This window comes from Sturnira hondurensis, unplaced genomic scaffold (assembly GCF_014824575.4).
Source record: "Sturnira hondurensis isolate 20B ecotype Veracruz unplaced genomic scaffold, ASM1482457v3 Scaffold0008640, whole genome shotgun sequence".
In the NCBI taxonomy this organism is placed as follows: Eukaryota; Metazoa; Chordata; class Mammalia; order Chiroptera; family Phyllostomidae; genus Sturnira; species Sturnira hondurensis.
Window position 1 is genome coordinate 10,340,316 of NW_028081271.1, and position 23,224 is coordinate 10,363,539.

The following is a 23,224-nucleotide window of genomic DNA, read 5'->3' on the forward strand; positions in this document are numbered from 1 at the left end:
TGGAATCATACGTATGTAATCTGTAACTAATGAAAAAATTCTACCATAAGTGAAAAGAGAATGGAAGGTTAGTTATAACTATACAAGTTTATCTACAGATAAATCATAAAGTCATGTGTATAGTCAAAAGGGAGGTTTTTTTCAGAGTTGGGAGTCATTCTGTTTTATTTGTTACTAAAAAGTAAAGAGGTTTTTGATTGTTGTTTGGGGGTTTTCTAAAAATTCACATGGGCTCTCTTCGTGACTGTTTTTCACTATAACATTGCTTAAGTTCCATACTCTGCTGTCAAGAGATGGCATCATTGTTTTGATTGCTGAGGGATCAAAATACAAAGTCATTTTGATATGGGACCGTCATAAAAGAGGCCAAATAAGCATCCCGTTTTCATTCCATTGCATTAGTTTCTGTCACCATCTTTTTTGAACTCCACATCTTTCTGTTAGATATTTACTGCTACATAAAGAAATACCGCATTTTTGAACAGGAACCAGCTACAAAGAATCGTGGCAGCTGTAGGAGCGGAAAAGAACGTCTTCTTGCAGCTGCACAGCCATCTGGCCTCACGCCCTGGAGGGCACAGGTCCGGGCAAGAAAGCCATTACCCGTGTCAGCGAGCGTAGCAGATACCCTGTCGTAACAGACATGGTATCACAGAACGGTCTGCACCGCCCTGGAAGGCAGGTTTGGAGAGAACTCCTCAGTACTGACAGCAACCTACCATGTGGCACAGCTCAAGAAAACTCTCTACTACAAGAATACGTAAAAACAAAAATATCAACTATTTATACACTGCAAAATTGAGAGATGATTTTTCTTAGCAAGTTTATTCTTAAGTCACACAAACTAATCAGTAAAATCTGTGATGGTTAAATGATTAAAAACAAGAAAAATTAAATGGACTCCAACAGAAAACAAGCCAAGAACAAAGCTTTAAATGCACTTAAAATGTTTTCCAGTGCCTTCCAATTCTATTTCGCCTACCAAACTACTTCCGAATAGCAGGAATAAGTCAAATATTTTGGGTAGAAAAAAGATATGCCTGGTTATTTTGTATAAAAGGTATTAAAATCGTCATGGCTACTTACTAACTCGATTTTGTATTACCAGCAAAGGCCCAGAAATTGGAAGCCCCCAAATCTCCAAAGAAATGTCTCATGTGGGGCTTTACGTATAAGTCATTGAGTGACACTAGAGAAAATATCCTAACTTCAAACCGCCCCCAGGACAGAATGAGATGTCCCTACTATTGTTCCATTTATCCCTTTAATACCAAGAACATATCATATTGAAATATACTGTTTACCAAAAGTACAAAAGTAAGGGAAGGTAGCAAAGCAAGCACAAAATTAATGAATTCAGCACAAATTAGACCCTTTGGGATGGGGGGAACTACTTGAGGATGAACTGCAACCAGGAGACAAATCAAAATAAAGAACTCAGGAATGGAGAAGCTACCAGTGGACCTCCCTTGTACTGGAAATGCAGAAACAGAATTAACAGAACACTCTCACGCTGACACAGCCCTCCGTCCAGACACCCGTCCCCACCCACCTGGGGCAAAAGTCCTCCTTTTAGAACCTTTGCTACTGTGATCAGAGGTAGCAGCTCAGGGTAAAAACGTATCATTAAAACTAGGAAGTAGAATGTATGTAAGGCCCCATGTTTAGTGCTAATATTCATTTGGCAAAAATATCACACAACTATTTTGCTTCATTTAACTCACAAATGTAATGGTATATTAAAGATACCACTATAAAATGTGAAGGGACACAACATGGATATACACTGGTATCATCTTTCAAAGTCTCCCAAATGGTGCACATAAAATTGGAATGAGTGCACCCTTTAGTACAGCAATAACACTCCAACAATTTATCCTGAAGAAACGATCAGTCACGGCACATGGGCTTATATAAAAAAAGATACTCGCTACACTGCTGTTTGTAACTGCAAATATTTGTTAATCTTACACATGCCTGTGAAAGAAGGTCAGAAGCATGGCAGAGAGCAGAACTCTACTACAGCCANACTGGTATCATCTTTCAAAGTCTCCCAAATGGTGCACATAAAATTGGAATGAGTGCACCCTTTAGTACAGCAATAACACTCCAACAATTTATCCTGAAGAAACGATCAGTCACGGCACATGGGCTTATATAAAAAAAGATATTCGCTACACTGCTGTTTGTAACTGCAAACATTTGTTAATCTTACACATGCCTGTGAAAGAAGGTCAGAAGCATGGCAGAGAGCAGAACTCTACTACAGCCATTAACAAGGTGAGACACAGACTCACCTAAGAGGACATTCGCAATTTCCCTGTAAGTAACTGATAGGATTATTTATCAGAATTTTGTTTCAAGTATTAATTCATATTTCAAAATACATGAGTGTGCCTGTTTGCTCAACTTATTTTACATTCATGCTAAATACCCAAAATGATCTACAGCTAACTGGTTTACTTCTAGAGGAAAAGATTATAGGGATAGGTTCATTTCTACTTTATAAATTTCTATGCTGTTTGAAATGTTTACCTGCATCACTTAATAAACAACAGAACGACAGTCACTGTGCCCTGGAGAGAGCCAGTGAAAGAGACAACCAGAAAGAGGAGCTGAAGGACAAGACACTGTGATGCCTCTAAGCGGAAGTGGTGAGTGCAGCCGGGCAGGGCATCAGTGACCACAAGCCTCTTGGCTGGCCCTGGACTAATCTTCCCATCTATTGATTGATTCTCCTCTTTTGAAATCTATACTCACTTCATGTCACTCTAATCCTTACTTTTGGTCAGGCTGGTATTTGAGAAAATGAGGATGTTTCATTATATTGTAACTTGCAGTTACCACTACATTTATCTTTACTGATGGATACCTTAGATCATTTCAGAAAAATTACCTGGAATATGTATCAAAAGCTCTTTGATAACCAGGGTTTTATGTATCTCTTTACTAAGACTGAAGAAAGCAATCCCAGAAATTTCAAATCTGATTTAGTGAACCATTAGAGAAAAGAGAAAAAAGGAAACCAATATAAGCCCAACAAATAAAACCATTTTTCTGGGTCCAGCAAAGTACAGTTTTGAGCTTTTCTGGTGATAAACAGGCCAGAAATAGACAGATTAAGTTATTTCAGAGTAACACAATCCTAAACGTTAATGGAGTTTCCACTCTGCTACCACAGTCATCAACCACTATTCGAAGGCTTACTTTTGCCATCTAAATATAACAGCAAAAAGAAACAAATCCTGATGTCTCATATCCTCTTCCAATACCATATTGAAACTGTTACATCAAAATTGTGTTTTAAAAACCTATGCATGTTAACACCTTTAGGCATAATTCATTTATCTCCATTGCTATAGAGAATTCCTTCATGTTAATTTTTTTCTATTTCTCTTGATGATGGCCATACACATTTTTCCCAATTATTTTTTAATCTTATAAACAATGCCACACACACACTCCATAGTTAACCCGCAGTTCTCATCAACATGTCTAACTCCTCCTCATCAGTCAGGACGAAACTCAGTCAATGACCTGACTCTGAAACCTTTCCAGTTCTCAGCACACAGAGACAGGGACTTACCCTCACAGATCAGAAAGTGGGTCCACCTACGCAGAGTGTGTTGTCTGTGTCTGTTTACAGATATGCCTCCCTCACTAACCAGGGTCTCTGAGCAGGACATGCTTGCCTCACCTTGAGATTCCCCCTGAAACTGTAAACACTTGTAAGGGTACTGGTACGCATTTCATAAATTATCGATGAGTTAATCAAAACAAATAAAAGCACTACAGAAAATGCTGATAAGTTGAATCTTTCCACGCTTTTACACTATAATAAAAAGAGAAAGAAAAGACATTCCCCGCCTCCTTGATCAGTTTGCCATGAAGTCAACGCTTTGCTGAGATGAGAAATTTTAACAACCTATCAACTGTGTATGCCTTAAATCCAAGAAATAACATGTAAAAAAGAGCAACTGTGAGACGATACACATTATAGTTGTTACTTCTCTTATTTTAAATCACTAACCATATTTTATGCCATATATTAATACGCAATTAAATAATCTTTAACAGGGCCTACCAATTTTGTCGAGCAACACACTACCAAAGATGCGTGCTCTTCACATACGAACTGACCGCCCCTATTGGGAAGAAAATTCCCTGAGCAGCCGCAGACACACAAGGAACCATTAGAGAGGGTGGCACGTCCATCTAGACTGACTCGGATCAGCCCTGGCAGTCACTGGAGAGAAAGATTTCACAGCCATGCCAACCGCATCCCAGCTAGTTTGGTTTCAGAACATGCCGCATTATCTCAAAATTGAATTTTACATTATATTAATTATATTGTCAATAGTTTGAAGCCACTGGGATTGTAGAATGAGTAGAACCTAAAATTAGGAAGAAAAAATTAAAAAGGGTCAGATTCTTCACCAACTAGTTCATGGCATTTTTAAGTCACTCAGCTTCCCCTGTATTGGGGTCATTGCCTGTCGGATGCCTGATGCATGTGCAGAATGGTTTCTAGAGTTGGGATTTCCAAAACGGCTGTGAGGGGAGCTTGGCAGACCCCCATCCTGGGCAAAACAGAATGAAATGTAAAAAGTATCAAAAACAACACGTTATACTCTCTGAAACCTAGGGGCATGCAAAAAATTGAGAAGCATTTATTGGAGCTGATTCACCAGATCTTGGTAAGCACAGCAGGAACGTGTGGCATTTCAGCCAGAAGTGCTGGGCTGCAGGTGTTCCCCCTTCCAGGCAGAGAGCCCGAGAGAAGAGGACAGGCTGCCTTCCTCACCCAGCCCGGATCTCAGTGAAGAAGGTGCGGGCTCCACACTGGGAGGGACCAACTAAGAAGAGAGGCCCCCACTCCCTCTAACTCCTGCTCCTCCGGTGGGGGTGTCATTCAGGGGACCCCAGCCCCAGGACACTTCACCAAAGGCTCTGTCCAGAAGAGAAGACATGAGAACCTGCAACCCCACAGCACTGCCCAAGGTATTCTGTAAAACAGGTTCCATTGGCAAGCAACTGGATTTTTAAGAACAGACACTAGAAGCAGCGAGAAAAACAATGCACTGGTCATGAATTTAACAGAGGGATTCGGGGAAACAGACAGCAAAACCATCCTGTGCAGGTTACACTCGCCCCTGGTGGTCTGCAAGACTGCACAAGCTCAGGAACAACCAGAAAAAGTGTCTGCCGGCCGCTGATCCCAGGCTGAACTCGGGGCAGACGGGACAACTCCCTGGACTCTGAAGACATCCCGGCAACCGCACACAGACCACTGGCAACGCTGGGAGACTTACTGTGTCAGGGCTCTCAGTCCCAACCTCTAACCAAAAACTGGCAATTCCTGGGAAGCCAGGCTTACAAATAAAAACAAGGAGGGCACAAAGCTAAGCATTATAATTAGAGGTTGATTACTGCAGGAAAACACACTCCATAGAATTAATCCAGGCCATCCACTAAGCAAATATCATAAAAAATGTAAAGGAATAATGATGATCTGGAGAATGGGGACAGTAGTCAGAATACAGAGTTGCTCAAATCTCAAAATTCCAGTTTTCAACAACAATAAGAAAAAGACAGGAAGAGAAACAGAAAAGTGTAATCTTTTCTTGCAAGGAAAAGAAAAAAGCAGGTGAGAAAAAAAACTCTCTCTGACTGGGCCCAGCTATTGAACTTAAAGACGTCAAAGTAGCTATGACAAATTGGTTCAAAGAACTGGAAAGACCACGTTTGGCGAATTAAAGGAGACATCAAATAGAATAGAGAAACACACTGTAAGACGTAACCAAATGAAAATTAGAGAGTTCAAATCATGCTTCCTATCTTAAAAATATCTAAGCAGTTGTAAACTGTCCTGACGCGATTCACATCAAATAAAACATTATTTCAATTTTTAACTCTAGGATGCACAGCGTAAGATGGTAAATTTGCATTTTTTAAACATGTAAACAAACCGACATATACCACTTATGCTGTTCTTACAAAACAACGTGATTAGTGCTACTTGAATTATATATGCTTGGAGGAGTCCTAGTTTATTCTTATTGCCATGGGGTCATTATTATCAGCATCTCCTTTTCTTCCAGAATATATTCTAATTCTGATGATGAATTATATGTCTCTTTAAGTTTTTTTACAGCACCTTTAACTTTTAATCTCTTTGAACGGTCATTACTTAATTGCCAATTTTAAAATGGTAATATGCATTTTTAGAAACAAGATAAAGTTGTAGATACTCAAAGTGGCCAAAGTGTCCTTCCTCATAGCACGAAGGGGTCCTCAACCCATAGGGTGCACAAGTAATAAAGAAAGGTGTTGGAATGACAAAAACGAATTTGTAAAAACTGGTTTAAGTCTCACTCTTCAAAAAATAACAACAAATTTAATTTAGGTCCATTTTCACAACCTGAGAGAAAAAGCAATGAATTTCCTAATTACCTACAAAAAAAGGAAGTTGGTCTGTTGACTAATGAGCTTATGATTTAGTCTCTCACAATTAAGAAAGCAAGAGTTCTGAACACATCATTCAAAACCTCTGATTTGTTGCTTTCATGCAAACTTTTACTTAGAAAAATTAAAAAGACAACTTTTGTGCTAAGTAGCTTCAAGTAAGTAATGAGTATATTCATAATCTTAAATTTCAACAGGAAAAATACTAAGGTCAGTCTCAGAATCTGAACCTGGTAATCTTATCAGTTGCCATTATATCCATTTGCAATTAATACATATTTTAATATATAGATCACAAATTTATGATTAACTTTTATAACTCTTTCCTAGATTTAAAACTCACATTAATTTAGGATATAAAAGTATAATTTATAAGTCCAAAACACGTATCATTTCTACCAAAAATATAAATTATATATTTGTAAAAGTACATCTCGCCCTGGCTGGTGTAGCTCAGTGGATTGAGAACAGGCCTGTGAAGCAAAGGGTCGCTGGTTCGATTCCCAGTCAGGGCACATGCCTGGGTTACAGGCCAGGTCCCCAGGAGGGGACACATGAGAGGCAGCCACACATTGATGTTTCTCTCCCACTCTTTCTCTTTCCCTTCACCTCTCTCTAAAAATAAATAAAAAAATATTTTTAAAAATTAAAAGGATTTAATCTTAAAAAAAACAAAAGTACATCTCAAAGAATTTTGAAATAAAATCTATATATTATTATATATCAAACAACATACATACACATACATTATATATTTAACATCTTAATATTTCAGTTAGTTTTCATGAAGATATTCCATTCCACCAAGAAAAAGGACAATTTAAAATAATCATTTCAAAATGAAATCAAATGATTACAGCTTAGTCTTTTGATACCACAATACCAGCCACTTCACAAGGGAACCTCAGTCCTTCTTAGAACAAAGAATCAAACTCACGAAGGAACGAACTTTACAAACGTCCCGTTACTCCCTAACACGGAAGATCTAAAAAATATGAAGATACACAGAAAGTATTCAACGGTTGAATAAATGTGTATTTTAAAGGACATTTAACATCTTTAGTATATTTAAAAAATTGCTAATTGTTTTTGATGATTAAGCTTACAATAAATATAAAATTTGTCTAAACAATAAAAAATGAAATAACTAAGTATTTCATAGGAAAAAATCCCAAATTTGAATTGCCTTTTCTCCTTCCCAAAAAACTTAAAATACAGTCACAGGAAGACAGTGAGTGCACAGCAGGAGACAGTCCCTCTGACCAGAAGAAGTGAGACGCAGTTATCAGGTTCTAATTGGCTGAGCCCTATAAATGACTTCTACGTGATTTACACCCACATGAAAACCCATTTGAACACTAAGTGTAACATCTAGCTTAAAATGGTTTATTGACCTATTTCTCTAAGGTGGTTGCAGGACACTGAATGTGTGTGTCACACCCCAAAACTCACGAGTTGAAACCCGCATTCTCAAAGCGACGGTGCTGAGAGGTGATCGGGTCCCCAGGGCGAACCAGATGACTGCCATAGGAAAGGACAGAGAGCTCTCCTGCCCCTTAGGTGCCATGTGAGGTTGAAATGAGAACCCGGCCACCAGCAACCGGCAGAGCATCTTCCCCAGAACCAATGCTGGCAGAGCATCTTCCCCAGAACCAATGCTGCCGGCACCCTGACTGCACTCCCAGCCTGCAGACCTGCGAGACACAAGTTTCTGTGGTTTATAAGGCACCCCGCCTACCATACTGATATAGCAGTCCACGCTGACTGGGACCACAATATAAACCCCTCAAACCTCCCCTTTCAAGAGGAATGAGACAACACTAGTTACAAATGAGCTCTGGCCCTTAAGGAAACAACTGTGACTAAAAACCCTAAAGTAAGCATTGTGATGCAGTTACCAGAAAACAAATTATCAACACATAAATTACTCTCATGGGGTGAAGAGGCAGCTGAACAGTTTATTAAAACACATCTATTTTCCAAGCCTACCTTAACCTACCTACAGAAATGAGAAAAGAGCCTCCAGTTTTAAGAAAAAGATCTGAGCAAAAAAAAGAGCAGCTGATGAACTCTCACTGCCCTGGGGAAGAAATGAGGGCAGTGGACAGACAGCCAAGCACAGAGGGACAGAGGGAATGCTTGAGAAAGAAGGACGCCGCCTGTGCAGTTACCCATACTCAATGTACTTGTATTTAAAATATAACCATAGCTGTATCCTTTTGGTAACAACAATGAGGAATGCAGAAGGTGAATCCCTGGAGGTCTCGATGGTGGAGGTGGAAGACGGAAGGAGGGAGGGAGAAAAGGAGGCAGCCACCAAGTGAGTACAGGAAAACTAACGAGAGACCAAAACATGGATTGAGGATCTGAAGATCTGAATGCCAGTTAGGCTCCCTCAACAGGAAAATGCTGCATTCCCCAGCTGAGCCTGATAAAAGATTAAAAAAAAAAGACAGGAATATCTTCCAGGATCAAAATATCACCCCAAAATGGCAACAGAAGGAGCTAAAATTACCTAAGGATTAGGACTGGCTTAGCCAGCATCTTCATACTGAACCTGTACTATAAAAATAAATGTGTATTTCACCAATTTATTTATATAGTTTAAATTCTGTACTATCTTCTTAATCAAAGCTCAAAGAAATGATAAATGGCTTTCATATTTGTTGAACTGCTTTAATTAAAAATGACACAAGCCTAATTCCACCTAGCCTGGGTGAAAAGGAACTGTGTAAAAACATAAAACACGGAAGGAGAGAGAGGTCTGGTGTCAAACATAACCAGATCCAAGAACTTGGGGCTGTCCGAACTCCCTGCAGCTGGAGACGCTCCGGGAGGGTGACAGTTTTTGCACGTTTTGCTTGTTTTCTGCACTGGTGCCACCTAGAACAAAGGCTAACAACATTGAGTCAGTACTCAAATATTTACTGATTCAATGAAAATCTCTTCTGTTTGTTTATCTGCTTAGTTCTGTACATCAGAGTTTTTCATGCCAAAAGTGATAGGCAACCTGCCAATTTCATGTGCCAATTAGCAAGGTAACCTTACTGCTAGTTCGCCCTAGAAAACCCCAGTGAACAACTCTCAGTAAGGAATCAGAGAGGATTAGGCAGCCTCTAGAAGCCGACAAAGGCAGAGAAATGGATTGTCCCCTCCAAGCTTCCACAAGGAACCAGACTTGTAGACACCTGGACGTTAGCCCAATGAGGCTGATTTTGGACGTTCGGTCTCCAGAACTGGAAGATACTAGACGTGTCCTTTTAAACCAGGAAGTCTGTGATAACTTGTGCCAGCAACAACAGCAAACTAACACAGAGGTCTCCTGAGTGCACCTCCATGCTTCCTGAGAACAGTGCTGTCTGCTCCTCTTCTCCCACCTAAACCTCGGAGGCACTGGAGCACCGGCCCTCTCACGAAGCCCGGGATGCAACAGCGCAAGCTGAGGGCCAATTTTTTACAAAGATTTTATTTATTTATTTTCAGAGAAGGGAAGGGAACGGGAAAGAGTGGGAGAGAAACATCAGTGTGTGGTTGCCTCTCATGCGCCTCAAACTGGGGACCTGGCTTGCAACTCAGGCATGTGCCCTGACTGGGAATCGAACTGGCGACCCTTTGGTTCACAGGCCCGCACTCAGTCCACTGAGCCACACCAGCCAGGGCAAGGGGCAAATCCTTACAAGCCAGGCTAGAGATGCCCTGCGTCACTTCTAGTCACATTCCATAGCCCAGGACTGTCACATGGCCCTGCATGGGTGTAGAGGGCACTGGAACATGTGGTCTAGCTGGTGTCTATTTAAAAGAAGAAAACAACTGATGTGTTAAACAACTCTGGCACATCCTTAAAGAATACAGGAAAAATATTATAAAATCTGATAAAAAAAAATTAATGCCATGGCAAAAAAATGACAGAAGCAGCTCTCTAAAAGCTGCTGACAAACACGTTCAGTATCATTGTGTATGCACAGCAAATGTGGCTATTAAAAAGATGTATGTATCTTTCCAACCAATGTAGGATAATGCCAAATAAACTGTTGATTTTATTAAGGTATTAACTTTCAATTTCACCCTTTTCAGACTTAGTAATGAGAATGTAGACAATAAATTCCGTAACTTACTTTTTATTTTTATTTTTTAAATTTAATTCTTGTTCAAGTACAGTTTTCTGTCTTATATTCCCAGCCCTGCCCCCCTCCAGTGCTCCCCACCTCCCTCCCATTTCCAGCCCCCACCTTAGTTATTGTCCATGTGTCCTTTATACTTGTTCATGTGAGTACTTCCCCTTTTCCCTGTGATTTTCTCCCCTCTCCCCTCTGGACCCTGTCAGCCTGTAACTTACTTTTTATAATACCAGTTGGAAGCTGCATGAAGGCAAGGTGCTATGAATATTTCAGATATAAAAGATACGAAATCACTTTTCATTTTTTTTATTTTAGCTGTCAGAGAAATGTTAACTTGAAGCAACATGGCTATCTCAACTTGGGTACCTTAATGCTCTCTGGAGCATTAATGAGCACAGTGTGGAAATGTAGGTCCCACTGCTATGTGGCTTACGCAGGTCCACAAAAAAACAAAAAAACATCTGTACTTAACACTCACAGTAGTTAAGTTTTCTACTTTGAAACCACACATATCTGATAGAAGAACAGTGGTTTGTCCTACAGTGTTCAGGGGGTGGGGAACACTTCTGTAAACTTAATTCCTTTTTAATTTTTAACTGTTAGTTTCTCCTGTGAAATGAAAGTGCCTACTGCTCTTCCAAACTTATTTATCAGTTTAACTGGCATCCTGAGGCTACAAAATGAGTGAACAGCTTAAAATAATTCTTATCAATTCTAACTACTTATTTTTGTAAATAACTTTTTCTCAATACCATCCAATTTCAGAACGAGCTTTGTAAACCTGTTTGTGTTTAAGCCACCACTTAAATATAAAAATCTCAAAAGTGTAAGCTCACCCACTTTTGTAGGTAGAATTCTGAAATAATCCCCCATGACCCACACGCTTACACAATTCCCTCCCCACGAGTGTGGACAAGACTGTGAATGTGATGGAATAGCACTCCCATAATTATGTTACCTTATACGCCAAAGGTCTGCGGATGTCAAGTCCTGAATCAGTTAACTTCGACTCACTCCAAAGGGAGATTCTACTGGGTGGGCCAAACCTAACCAGCATTTTCGAAGCCAGTCAAGTATCAGAAAGATGATCCCGCTGGCCTGGAAGAGAGCCAATGCGTAACAACTGTGTGGGAAACTGCCCCCAGAGAGGCCCACAGGGCTAGGACCCAAGGGTGGCCAGAGCCTAGAGAGAACATAGCCAGAAAAAAAATAAGAAACGTGGTCCCAAGACTACCCGAAACTAAATCTGCCGACAACCTGAATGAGGCGCAAAGAGGACCCAGAGACCCAAATGGGAACGTAGCCCAGCCATCCCTTACTTCGCCCTTTGTGCGATCCTGAACAGAAAACCTACACACGCCGTGCTTCGGACCTAGAGGAGCCATGAGATGAACAATGAGTATCATTTTAAGTCACTAAATTTGCAGTAATTTGTCATGCATTGACAGAAAACTAACAGATAACTCCAGTACATTTTAAAAAAGACAATGCCAATGGGGTATTTATGAAAAAGAGAAAGGGAAAAATAAAAAAGAAAACATACAAACCGTCTTTGTAGTTATATCCCATTTCTCAATGCTCATCTTAAGAGGAGCACGTAGGAGTGATGGAAGGACAAACTGCGAGGCTATTTGAGACCAGGACATTTTACATACAATCTACTAAGGACAATAACTGAGAAGAAATCCAGGAGACAACAGCGTTCACTGCAGTCTTTACCCTCAGGCAGTAACTCTGTGATGCTGGGAAGAGATTTTATCTGAAAATCTCTGAAGACAGACCCCTGCCCAGTTGTTATTGCTGCTGTTTTTCCAGGTCCTTCTTCCGTATGAAAGCTCACTGAAAAATTGGTCAGTACTTCTATTTGTTAATGGCTTTGATCATTTATATTCACAAGTCTTACAGTGTCAGTATATTTTTAACCACAGAACTATGAATTCTTATGAATTCAGATTGCTGTATATCTCATGAAAATTATCCATAGCTGAAACAGTCTACAAGAAATTTCGCTAATGTTGGCATCGTTAAACAAAAGGCTAAAATCTGTAAAACATCAAAAGTTACCAGATTTCTACATGATCAATTTCAACAGAAGCAATGTTCCACACACTGCAAAAACAGAAAAGTTTGTATGATTCATAAAAATGTCCTAGCATTAGAAAATTGGTTTGAGACCTTGAAAATTAAGACGTGAGAAATAACTGAAGGTTACCATTAACTGCCTTACAATTTCTCACTTTGACTACAATACTGTCACCAAATCAAAGGAAAAGACTTGGGTAAATTTTTCAACATCCCAACTAATTCCTTACATCTTACATAATCTGTAATGAGTTTTGTTCCCTTATAATGTCTCCGTCAGATCCTCAAGCTACTGAAATGGAAACCATTCATTCTCCTTTCTCACTCAGCGAGGAGAGTCAAGTTAGCACCCTCCCAGTTCCGCATCCGGCTCCTTTACAAGTCATACCTTAAAAATAAATGTTATCTACCATGTTTAGACACTGCCACCTAATGAACTCTTGGTCCCTACCATTCACCCTCCCATTACCCTTGAGTATGGGATAAAGTCCACAGGACAATCTCCCACCCCACCCTTTCACCTCCACAGCCCCATCATTCCCAACACAAAACCTCAACAACACTTCAGCCACCCACCACCAGAGTCTCATCTGTACTGACAACAGACACGAATTCACACAGGTGCTCTAAAGAAATAGGTGCAGAAATCCAGAGATGTGAGCATAGAGGAGGAGTCCCCCTTCCAAAACGGGAAGACGGGGTTACCTGCGTACGTTGACACTGGAGGGAAGCAAGCACCAGGGGTAAAACGTAAACCGGAAGAGTCACACAAAGGCTCACTCAGGAAAAGCACTGAATAGCACGCAAAGAGCTCTGGGTTACATCCTACAGGCATTTCAACCATATTTAAACACTCCTCAAAGCAGCATTTGTCAGAGAAGTCTCGGGGGATGTTTCACTGTGGTGGGAGACGGAGCAGTGAAAAAAAGGCAACCCTGAGATATAGGTATTATACCTGCATTTTAAAACAAAGACACTAAAATTCACGGAAGGCAAGTGGTTTGTCTGATGTCATACAATTAGGGGCTGAATTGTAACTGAACCATTTCTCTGACTCGACAACCTATGGTCATAACTATTACTGTCATGACTATTAGGTCCTTAAAAGCACCTACGGTCCACTCTTGATTCCAGGCTCAACTTTAGACTTCGATTTGTTTTCCCCAGAATGAAGGAATACACCAGTGATGCCAAGTCCACCCAGTACTTATGTCAGTAACACATAACATAGTAAATTAAGTCCCAACTCCTGCACTTTTTGGTTCAAAAAAAGTGGTATTAAGTCTTATAATGGGCATGTTTCTAGAGTCAGCAAAGGAAAAAGCCCTGTGTGGTCAGAACAATCCTGGGGCACCCTTAGAAAAGTACCACACTGGTGAGTAACCTCTTCTCATTTCCAACAGAAAATGACTTTTTTTTCCCCACTACTGGAAGAGACCACCATTTTTAAACTGAGTACTACATGGAGAACTGAACAAGATTTCAGGGATACACATGTTCACTGAGCAAAGTATCAAAATATCAACAATTTAAGTCATCATTCTGCTCTTCTCTTTTCCCTAAATAAAACTGGTACATTCTGCAAACCATTATATAATACAGGCACACCTCAGAGATAATGATGGTCTGCTTCCAGGCCATCTCACTAAAGCAAGTCCTAAACTTTTTGCTGGTGGAGGCCCTTGCCTTCAATTCACTGAAAATGCGACATCTGTGAAATGCAATAAAATGAGGTATGCCTGTATTGGACTCTCCTGTTTAAAAGTAATAAAAGCAGCTTTGGAAGAAAATCTTTTTTGATCTTCAACAATTTTCTCCATAATTTTTCATTTAAAAAGATTTTTAATTTTAATTTAATTTTATTTATTTTAATTGTTGTTCAAGTAAAATTAAGTTTTCTGTCTTTTATTCCCATCCCAGCCCATTCACCCAGTGCTCCCCACCTTCCTCCCATTTCTACCCGCTAGTTTTTGTCCATGTGTCCTTTATACCTGTCCGTCATTTAAAAATGATTTTAATGAAAACATTATAATTTATAATTATACCAGATTAACAAATGTTTTCACATAAGTAGTCATAATTGGAGATGCTAAGATGCTTTACAGATATACATTTTTTAGACTTTTTAGTTTTTGTTTTCGACTGAAAGCTGCTAGGATCACTATGACCCTTCTAGGAGAAAAAACAATTTCCATGGTGTCCATCATGAAAAAAACCCTATTTTTTAATCTCTTCTCTTTCTTAAGAAAAATTATGAAACCTAAAACTCTTGAAACATGGTACATAAATGACAAATGCTAAGAAGACATATCTTTAATTAATTTATTTTTTAAAGATTGTATTTCTTTACTTTTAGAGAGAGAGGAAGGGAAAGAGAGGGAGAGAAACATCAATGGGTGGTTGCCTCTCACGCGCCCCCTACTGGGGACCTGGCCCACAACCCAGACATATGCCCTGACAGGGAATCCAACCCGCCCCCTTTTGGTTTACAGGCCCTTGCTCTATCCACTGAGCTACACCAGCCAGGGCTTTTTTATTTTGTAAACACAGTTTTAATTTAACAATGGTTCTTTTCTAAACCTCTTACCAGAAATTGGCCCACTTTCACGTTAAAATAAAAAAACCAAAGGGAAGAAGTTGACATTGAGTTGAGAGTTGTTTCAGGCAGAGTCAAGAAAAAGAGAACCCGAATTACTCTCTGTGTGAGTCCACTTTTTCACTCTATCCACATATCAAGAAAATTGTAATATTTTAAAGCCGAGTAAGCTTTTGAGTCATGTGTAAAAGCGAACCAGGAAAAACCACCGTGACTTATACAAAGAAAATACTCTTACTACAATTATGTACAGTTAAAAATCTGCTATTCCCAAAATAAATATTTTCTGATTTTGCTAGACGGAACGCCTACCCAAGATAAAGACGGATTACTGAAATTCACAAATAACTCCACAGCTACTTAAATAGAAACAGGTGCTTCAACCCCTGGCTTTCATCAAAGTCTTCGGAGGACTGAGATTGAAATCAGGTGATCTGATCTTTACAAAAAAAATGCGTAACTTAATACGACGTTACTCTCACGATTGATTATACATTGAGTTTGACATAAAAAATAAACATGTATAATTGTATACGTGCTACAAAAAGGTATGATTAAGAATACAGAATAACATATGTTCCCAATATGCTCTGTAGCCTTTTGAAAGGGATAAAGACGGGAGCATGAGCAAAAGGCACAGAGTTCTGCAGGTTTGCTATTCCTAAAGGGCATTTTCACATCCAGCACACTACAGTGAGTCAAAGGGCCCCAAGGTCTTTCTCCAGTTTAGGATCCAAAGCCCCTGGGGTGTGAAAGGTGTGAGCTGCCAAGGCGCGTATCAAGCTTCGTCGTTTTTCTGAGAAAGAACAAGGCTAACATCACCTCGGCGACTGTGNAGGTATGATTAAGAATACAGAATAACATATGTTCCCAATATGCTCTGTAGCCTTTTGAAAGGGATAAAGACGGGAGCATGAGCAAAAGGCACAGAGTTCTGCAGGTTTGCTATTCCTAAAGGGCATTTTCACATCCAGCACACTACAGTGAGTCAAAGGGCCCCAAGGTCTTTCTCCAGTTTAGGATCCAAAGCCCCTGGGGTGTGAAAAGTGTGAGCTGCTAAGGCGCGTATCAAGCTTCGTCGTTTTTCTGAGAAAGAACAAGGCTAACATCACCTCGGCGACAGTGCGGCCCAAAGGTTCCCCGCCCACTAGGCTCCCGCCCCAAGGCCGTCAACGCCCACGACCGGAGGCCCGCTGCCTAGCAACGCGGCCCGCCCCAGCACGCCCTAGCCCGCAGGGGGAAGGCCAAAGGGATCGTTCTACCTCCTTTTTCTTCTGTCCTCCCCCGAGCTGGATGCAGAGGAGCAGCAGGAGGAGAAGAAAGGGAAAGCTCCCGGTGGGCAGGTACCGCAGCCGCCGCCCCGCCTGCCTCCGGCGTGAAGGAGCGCCCCTGGCACCCATCGCCGCAGGGCAGTGTCTCCTCCACGCTCGGTAACCGTGCGCGCCCAGCTCCTACCGGCGCCCTACACCTGCCAGACCAGCCGTGCGGAGCGCCCTGCCTGTGCCCTCGTGGGTGGCTGCGGCTTCGCCAGGGACCAGTGCGGCGGCCGCAGACGCGGAGGAGGAAACTGACAGAGCATCCGGTTCACGGGGAGAGGGGACCTGGAAAGGCCCTGGATGGGGCAGGAAGTGGGCGTGGCGAGGGAGAGGCCTCCGCGCACCACGCTGTGCCGTGCCCTCCACCCGTGTCTTCCCGAGACGATAGCAACGGGGGCGCGTGGTTCTCTCGCTGGCTATATCCACGGCTTTCTTGCTACTGAAGCCATTACTAGGTCCTAGGAATATGCGAGGGCCTGTGCGTCCAACACTACCTGGAGCCACAGACAGACATGCCTTCTTGGATGGTGCAGAAGAGCTTTGAGGATTTAGGAAGGACCTGGCCACTCTAGCCAACGGCAATCTCCATTCTCATTGGTATATTTTTAGGGACACAGCTGTAGCTCACACACCCAGCCCTCTGAAGCCCTCTAACATAATCTGGAGAACCTGTGGGCTTAATCGCCGCCCAAGACTCCACAGATCTACCTTGCAGCCCCGGTTGAGGAGCCAGCCAGCCTGCAAACCACTTCGTTGATTCCTTTGGTCATTCATTCAGCATTTGTCGTGGAGCGCCAAACGTGCAAAGCATTCATTGTACTAGACATGTTGAATGCAAAAATGAATAGGACTTCATTCGCTTCCTGCTCTCTAACCATTCCAAGAACAATAGACCGTTGATTGACTGCTTGGTAGAGGCCAAGTACTGTTCTAGTGCTTCATATATACACTTTTATTCTTTTATCTCAAGATTTTTTTTCACTTGGGTCGTGAACCCATTTGATAGTCTGATGAAGCCTGTTGACCCAGTCTTAAAATAGTACTTCTAAATGCATAAATGAAATACATAGGATTACAAAGGAATCAACTATAATTAAATACCAATTATCAAAATTTTAAAATTCACCTCCCTCCACCTGGTGGTCAACCAACATTTGTATTTGGGAAATACTGGGGGCAATCTAGATGTGAGAACCAATGTGTAAACATTCAAACTTCGCTGTGTGAATAAGATTGATCAAAGCGCATAATTGTGAGAACCTTGACCTACTAAGTGACATGAAGGCTGTATATAAATCCCAAAATCATACGCATCTAGCAGCATATCTAATAGCAATTGTAATATATACGGTAATTTTGAGGTAGTGATGATAGTATTTTGAAATATCCACTACCATTGTACTATAACAGGAAAACATCTGTCATTTCTACTCAAAACAAACCAGGTGCACGAATACCCTATTTTGTTACCTGCCATCAAGATTGACGAAAAGATTTCCATCATAGGGTAATAGAAAAGAGGTTTTTTTGTTTTTCAATTCAAGGTTCACTAATGCTCTGAAATTGCATGAACCCCAGATTCAGAACTCCTGTTGCACAACTACCCTGTTGAATAAGTCCTATTATGGCAATTTTCAGATAAATTATGGCTAGATCTAACTGAAAATCAGGTAACTATAAAAGAGTAGAGCAGGAATTTGAACATTGGCAATCTAATCCCATAGTCATTCTTATATACCATGCAATGCCACTTTTGTAAAAGGAATTTACAAATAAATCTCTTTATCTCCCAGGCTTTTAATTTCCTATTCTTCTGTGAGCATTTTTATCGCAAAATAAAAATAACTACTATCCCTTAGTAGTTATCCCAAAATACTAACTCCTTGTTTTTTTTCCTCGAGACTTGTGAAAGAGGCCTCAAATTTTCTCTATTTGAAGACAAAAGTAAATTTATGATCTATAACAGCTAAACATATTCATTGAGATATACTTACCATAATCAAAATGTATCATCAGCTCCTTTCTCTCCCAAACTGGCGTCAATTTTTTGTTGTTGTAAGTAATGGTACCACCATCTTCCCAACAACCAATTTTCAGAGTCTCAGAGCTGCCTTCCATTTTTCCCCTTCCCTCCAACCATGCAGCCATCTATATTCAGTTTTGGAGTTACTCCAACTCCAGCATTTTAGGGTTATGACTTCCACTCATTTTATAATGCTAACACTAGCATTCCTTAGAAAGGCATTAGACACTATTATTACTTCATCCTCTTTTCCCTTGCTTATAATGCATGATTCTCCTCTTCCGTCTTCATCCAAGACTACTTAGTTTTGCGTCTTACATTCTATTCTTGCTAAAGCAGCAAGAGTGATCCTTTTAATACAGAAATCAATGCAAAGTATTTTTACTTCCCTTAAGCATAAAAAGCAAAGTTTTTTCCATGCTCTCACAAGCCTACGTTGTTTGCACCTGGCTACCTTTCCAACTTCATTTCCAACTTTGTTTGCACTTTCTAACTCTGTTCAGCCAGGCTAGCTTTCTTGTTTTCCTCAAGTACATCAACTATAATGCCTCTGGTGTTCACAGTGCCATTCCAATTGGTGAGATTCTTTCTGTAGAGTCAAATGTTCCCATGGCCTGCTGGATCATTTTATTCAGGCCAAGGCCCAGATCTCCTAAAATGCCCTCTCCTCTTTTCTCAGATCTCCCTTTCTAAAAATGAATAAATAAACTCCTTGCCTTTCACAGATACCCCTTTAGCATTTTTATAGAATTTATCACTACCTGAAATTATGCTTTTGTTTTCATTTATTCCTAGTCTTCCTCATTAGGATTCAAACTCCATAAGATAGGGGCTTTATATCCACACTGTCCAGAATAACCAGTTTTTCACTTTTTACTGATGTTAAGCTTTTGTATCCATTGATCTGTCTCTTCCCATTAGAATGTAAACTACAGGAAGGCAGGGGCTTTATTTTCTTCACCTTTGAACCCACGCTACCCAGAATGGTGCATTTGTTGAATGATGGGGTGAGTCCAGCCATTCTCTGTTTATTCCCTAAAGTATGGCACTGATCGTGCCACTGTTTTTGGTCCACAGACTTTCAGCCCCTCTTCACTAGGTCCAAAAGGAGGCCCAAACTATTGGCAGTGGCTCATGGCCAAACCCAACCCTTTAGTCTTGCTCTAACACCTTCGCCATCAAACTGAAAGGTGCACCAAGGGCTACATAGACAACTGGTTTTAAGAGAATTGATTTCTAAAATCTCAACTACCATGCATACTTTCCTAATGGCATCTATGCACCATATGGATGAATTTTACAACATAAACATCCAGACACAAAACTATTACATTGGAGTTTTTGAAAATAAATGAAAGCCAACCACATGAGAATAGGCAAAAGCTATTCAGAACTTGCTATAGCAAGGGAGTCAGCCACCATCACCTGAATTTGGATGGAGAAAAGGCAGGCAGAGGAGTACAAAAGACTGATAGCAGAAAAAGGGGAAGGTCTCCGGCATGCTCTGATTGGAGGCTATTGGCATGCGGAAGCTGCAGGCAGACTAACAAGAAGGACTACTTCTGGGATGGGTTAGTGGCGCATATTTGGCATTCTCTAGTTGGTCCTACGTTGAAAACAGGGACAACAATTAGGAAGCTGTCATTATTTGGAGCTAACTGTTACTGAGATTACTTATGGGTCCCAGCCGAGGCTGGGAGCTGGTTGCCAGCACCAATCATGTGATTAGAAGGATGGAACTTTTGGTTCCACTCCCTGACCTCCGGGAAAGTTAAGAGGGGCAGCAGGTTGACTCAATTGCCCAGGTCCAACAAGTTAATCCTTTGTGGCGATGTAATGAAGCGTCCATAAAATTTAAGAGTTTCCGAGTTGGTGAACATACGGAGCATCCAGGAAAAAAACACATTTGGAGAAAGCATAAAAACTCTACAGCCCTCCCCGCACACCTTGCCCTATGAATCTCTTCCAGCTGTCTGTTCCTGAGTTACACCCTTTTACAATAGATTGGCCACCTGGTAAATAAAATGCTTCTTTGACATCTATGAGCCACTCTAGCCAATCTGTAGAATTCAAGGAGAAGGTCGTTAGAACCTCCGATCTATAGCCAGTTGGTCAGGAACATAGGTGTGAGGATTTACAGGAACTTCAACGGCAACACTAGGGGGCTCGATGTGAAATTTTGCAGTTTGAGCTCTGAAGTTGCCTTCAAGGCTCAAAACCCACCTGCAGAGCGAGCAGTCTCCCAGTGCTGATAGTGTGCTTGATAAAGGCTACCCACTGCACGATTGGTAAGCAACACCCGCTGTATTGGAATTGCTCAACCAAAGCCACAGTTCTGTGCTTGTGAATGGACACTAGGACTCTGAGAACTGCTTAATTACATGTTACCCATTGTTCTCACCATTGAAATTTCATTTGCCACCACCCATCAGAAACGAATAATGAAAGTTTATGACTTCCTTTCCCTAGCAGCTCTTCTCCTTAATGATGATCGTCTGCACGTTATGTCTTTTGAAATCCCTGCCTCCTCACCCCGTCCCCATGTGGGAATGCGTGCTCGGGTCATATTAAGGGCTACATTCTGATGTGCAAATCATATACTTTACAAAGTATTCCTCCCCATATTTCCAGTACCCACCTGGCACCATACATAGCTATTACAATATTAACTGACTATATTCCCTATGCTGTGCTTTATATCTCCCATGACTATTTTGTAACTACAGATCTGCGCTTCTTACTCCCTTCACCTTTTTCATCCAGCCTCTAACCCCCCTGCCACCTGGCAACCATCTGACAAACTTGTTCTATACATCTACGAGGTTTTCTTTTTCTGCTTTGAGTGTTCATTTATTTTGTTTTTTTAGATTCCACAGTTAAGTGAATTCATAGGGCATTTGTCTTTCTCTGTCTGACTTATTTCACTTAGCATAATACCCTCTAGGCTCATCTATGTTATTGCAAATGGTAAGGTTTCATTCTTTTTTATGGTTGAGTAATATTCTCTTGTATGTATGTACCACAATTTCTTCACTATGCAGGTTGCTTTCATATTGTGACTATTGGAAATAATTCTACAATAAGCACCGTTTTATCTCCACTAGATATTCCCAGAGTGCACCGTACCAACAAAATTATTTTCCTAATCTGTCACTCTGTAACATTTGTGAAACACCAGAAAAAGAGACAAACACAAATAGAAATATGAGTGAATATTCAACTTTAGATGGATATTAAATTATCATTTTAAAGTGATTATCTCCTATCTGCAAAGCAAGAAGACAAAGTTTAGACACATGAGAACACATTTTGACATATATACACATTAAAGAGAGAGTCTATGACATTTTTATCAAGCCATAAAATTTAAAAGCCAGAGTTTATTGAACCCTGAAGTTTAGAAACGAAATGGAAGAGGAGTCTTCCAATGAAATGAAATAATCTTCTGTAGGCCAGACAATCTCTTCATGAGTATCTTCCCCTTTTGTTCCAAAGGAGCTATCAAATAAACATTTCGCTAATGTCAAAATTTCCCTCAGTAGTCACTGAAACTTCAAATCGTCTCTGGGAAATGTCACCAGAGGGTAAGCACCCACCGCACTTCGGAAACAGTAAGGAAGCAGGGTCTGGCCTGAAAGAGGTGCAGTTTCAGGTTGAGAACTGCCCACGAGAGGCCCAGCAGTCAACAAGGCTGGTACTTACGCAACCTTGTATCCCTGGAACTTGCCCTGATCAGGGGCCAGACAAACTGCCTGACTTTGGGCAAATGAAACTAAATAAATCATTTCTCACAAGACTGAGGGAAAACTCTTTTTTTTTTTTTTAATCTAAAGCACCTTTACTCAAAGAACACCAGTGCAAAGACACCCGAATTCCTCCTTCCTCAGCACTGGTTCAGGGATAGGCTGTCCAGGTCTATTTCTGCCCCCTCCTTATACACTGTTCTTCATGGAGACTAGAAAAGCAGATGATAGTGTTACTGGAGAAACTCGGTTCTTCTTGCCGATGCAGTGGGGAATTACAGATCAGCAAGCCTATTAGTGTGCAAGCAAAGTCTATTAGTGTTAAGTTCTCCTGAAAGAGAACTCCTAGCTAAGGTGGGGGTGAAAGGCAAGAAAGAGCTTGGGTGGCAAGAGCAAGGGTAGCAAGGGGCATCAGGTCCTTTGTTCTGAGGACTTAATATAATTGGTGGGATGGGGCAAGGGACTTAGTATTGATTAGTGGGCAAAGGTGGTGCCATCTTCCCCCAGGGGATGTGACTACCTAAATGGAGGTATGTGTGGGAGCTCTTTCCTAGATAGTGGAAATGGTGCACAGAATTTCAAGGACTCCCTTCCTGCCTTCTACCCCTTGGGATGTTTGGGACACCCAGCGATCCTAGTAAGATTATTACAGAAGCCTACAGAAAGAAGCCCAGTCTCGAGGACTCTCCCCTCCTCCTGTACTAGTACAATTTTGCTCGTGGTGTTTTCAATGCCTGACAATCTCATTGAACGAGGCTCAGGACTGCTGGGTCAGTGGATACATGCCTTCCTTTGCTTCTAGCCTCTTGTATTAGATTCTTTTTTTTAATAAGCTTTTTTTTTTAAAGATTTTATTTATTTATTTATCTTTAGAGGGGAAG

The 23,224-nt window shown here is 40.9% G+C and overlaps 1 protein-coding gene across 2 annotated transcripts in view; it reads right to left on the reverse strand.

Annotated features, from left to right (window-relative positions):
- The window catches only part of TUSC3 (tumor suppressor candidate 3), a 117,046-nt gene extending 100,167 nt beyond the window's left edge, over positions 1-16,879 (reverse strand). Inside the window, exon 1 of one of the 2 annotated variants that reach the window (XM_037055277.1) lies at positions 16,524-16,877. In XM_037055277.1, the coding sequence (XP_036911172.1) occupies positions 16,524-16,661 (138 nt within the window). In that variant the 5' untranslated portion in view covers positions 16,662-16,877. Of the gene's footprint in view, positions 1-16,523 lie in introns of both variants that reach the window. The other variant, XM_037055276.1, reaches the window with a different exon arrangement.
- Positions 16,880-23,224: the final 6,345 nt, after the last annotated feature.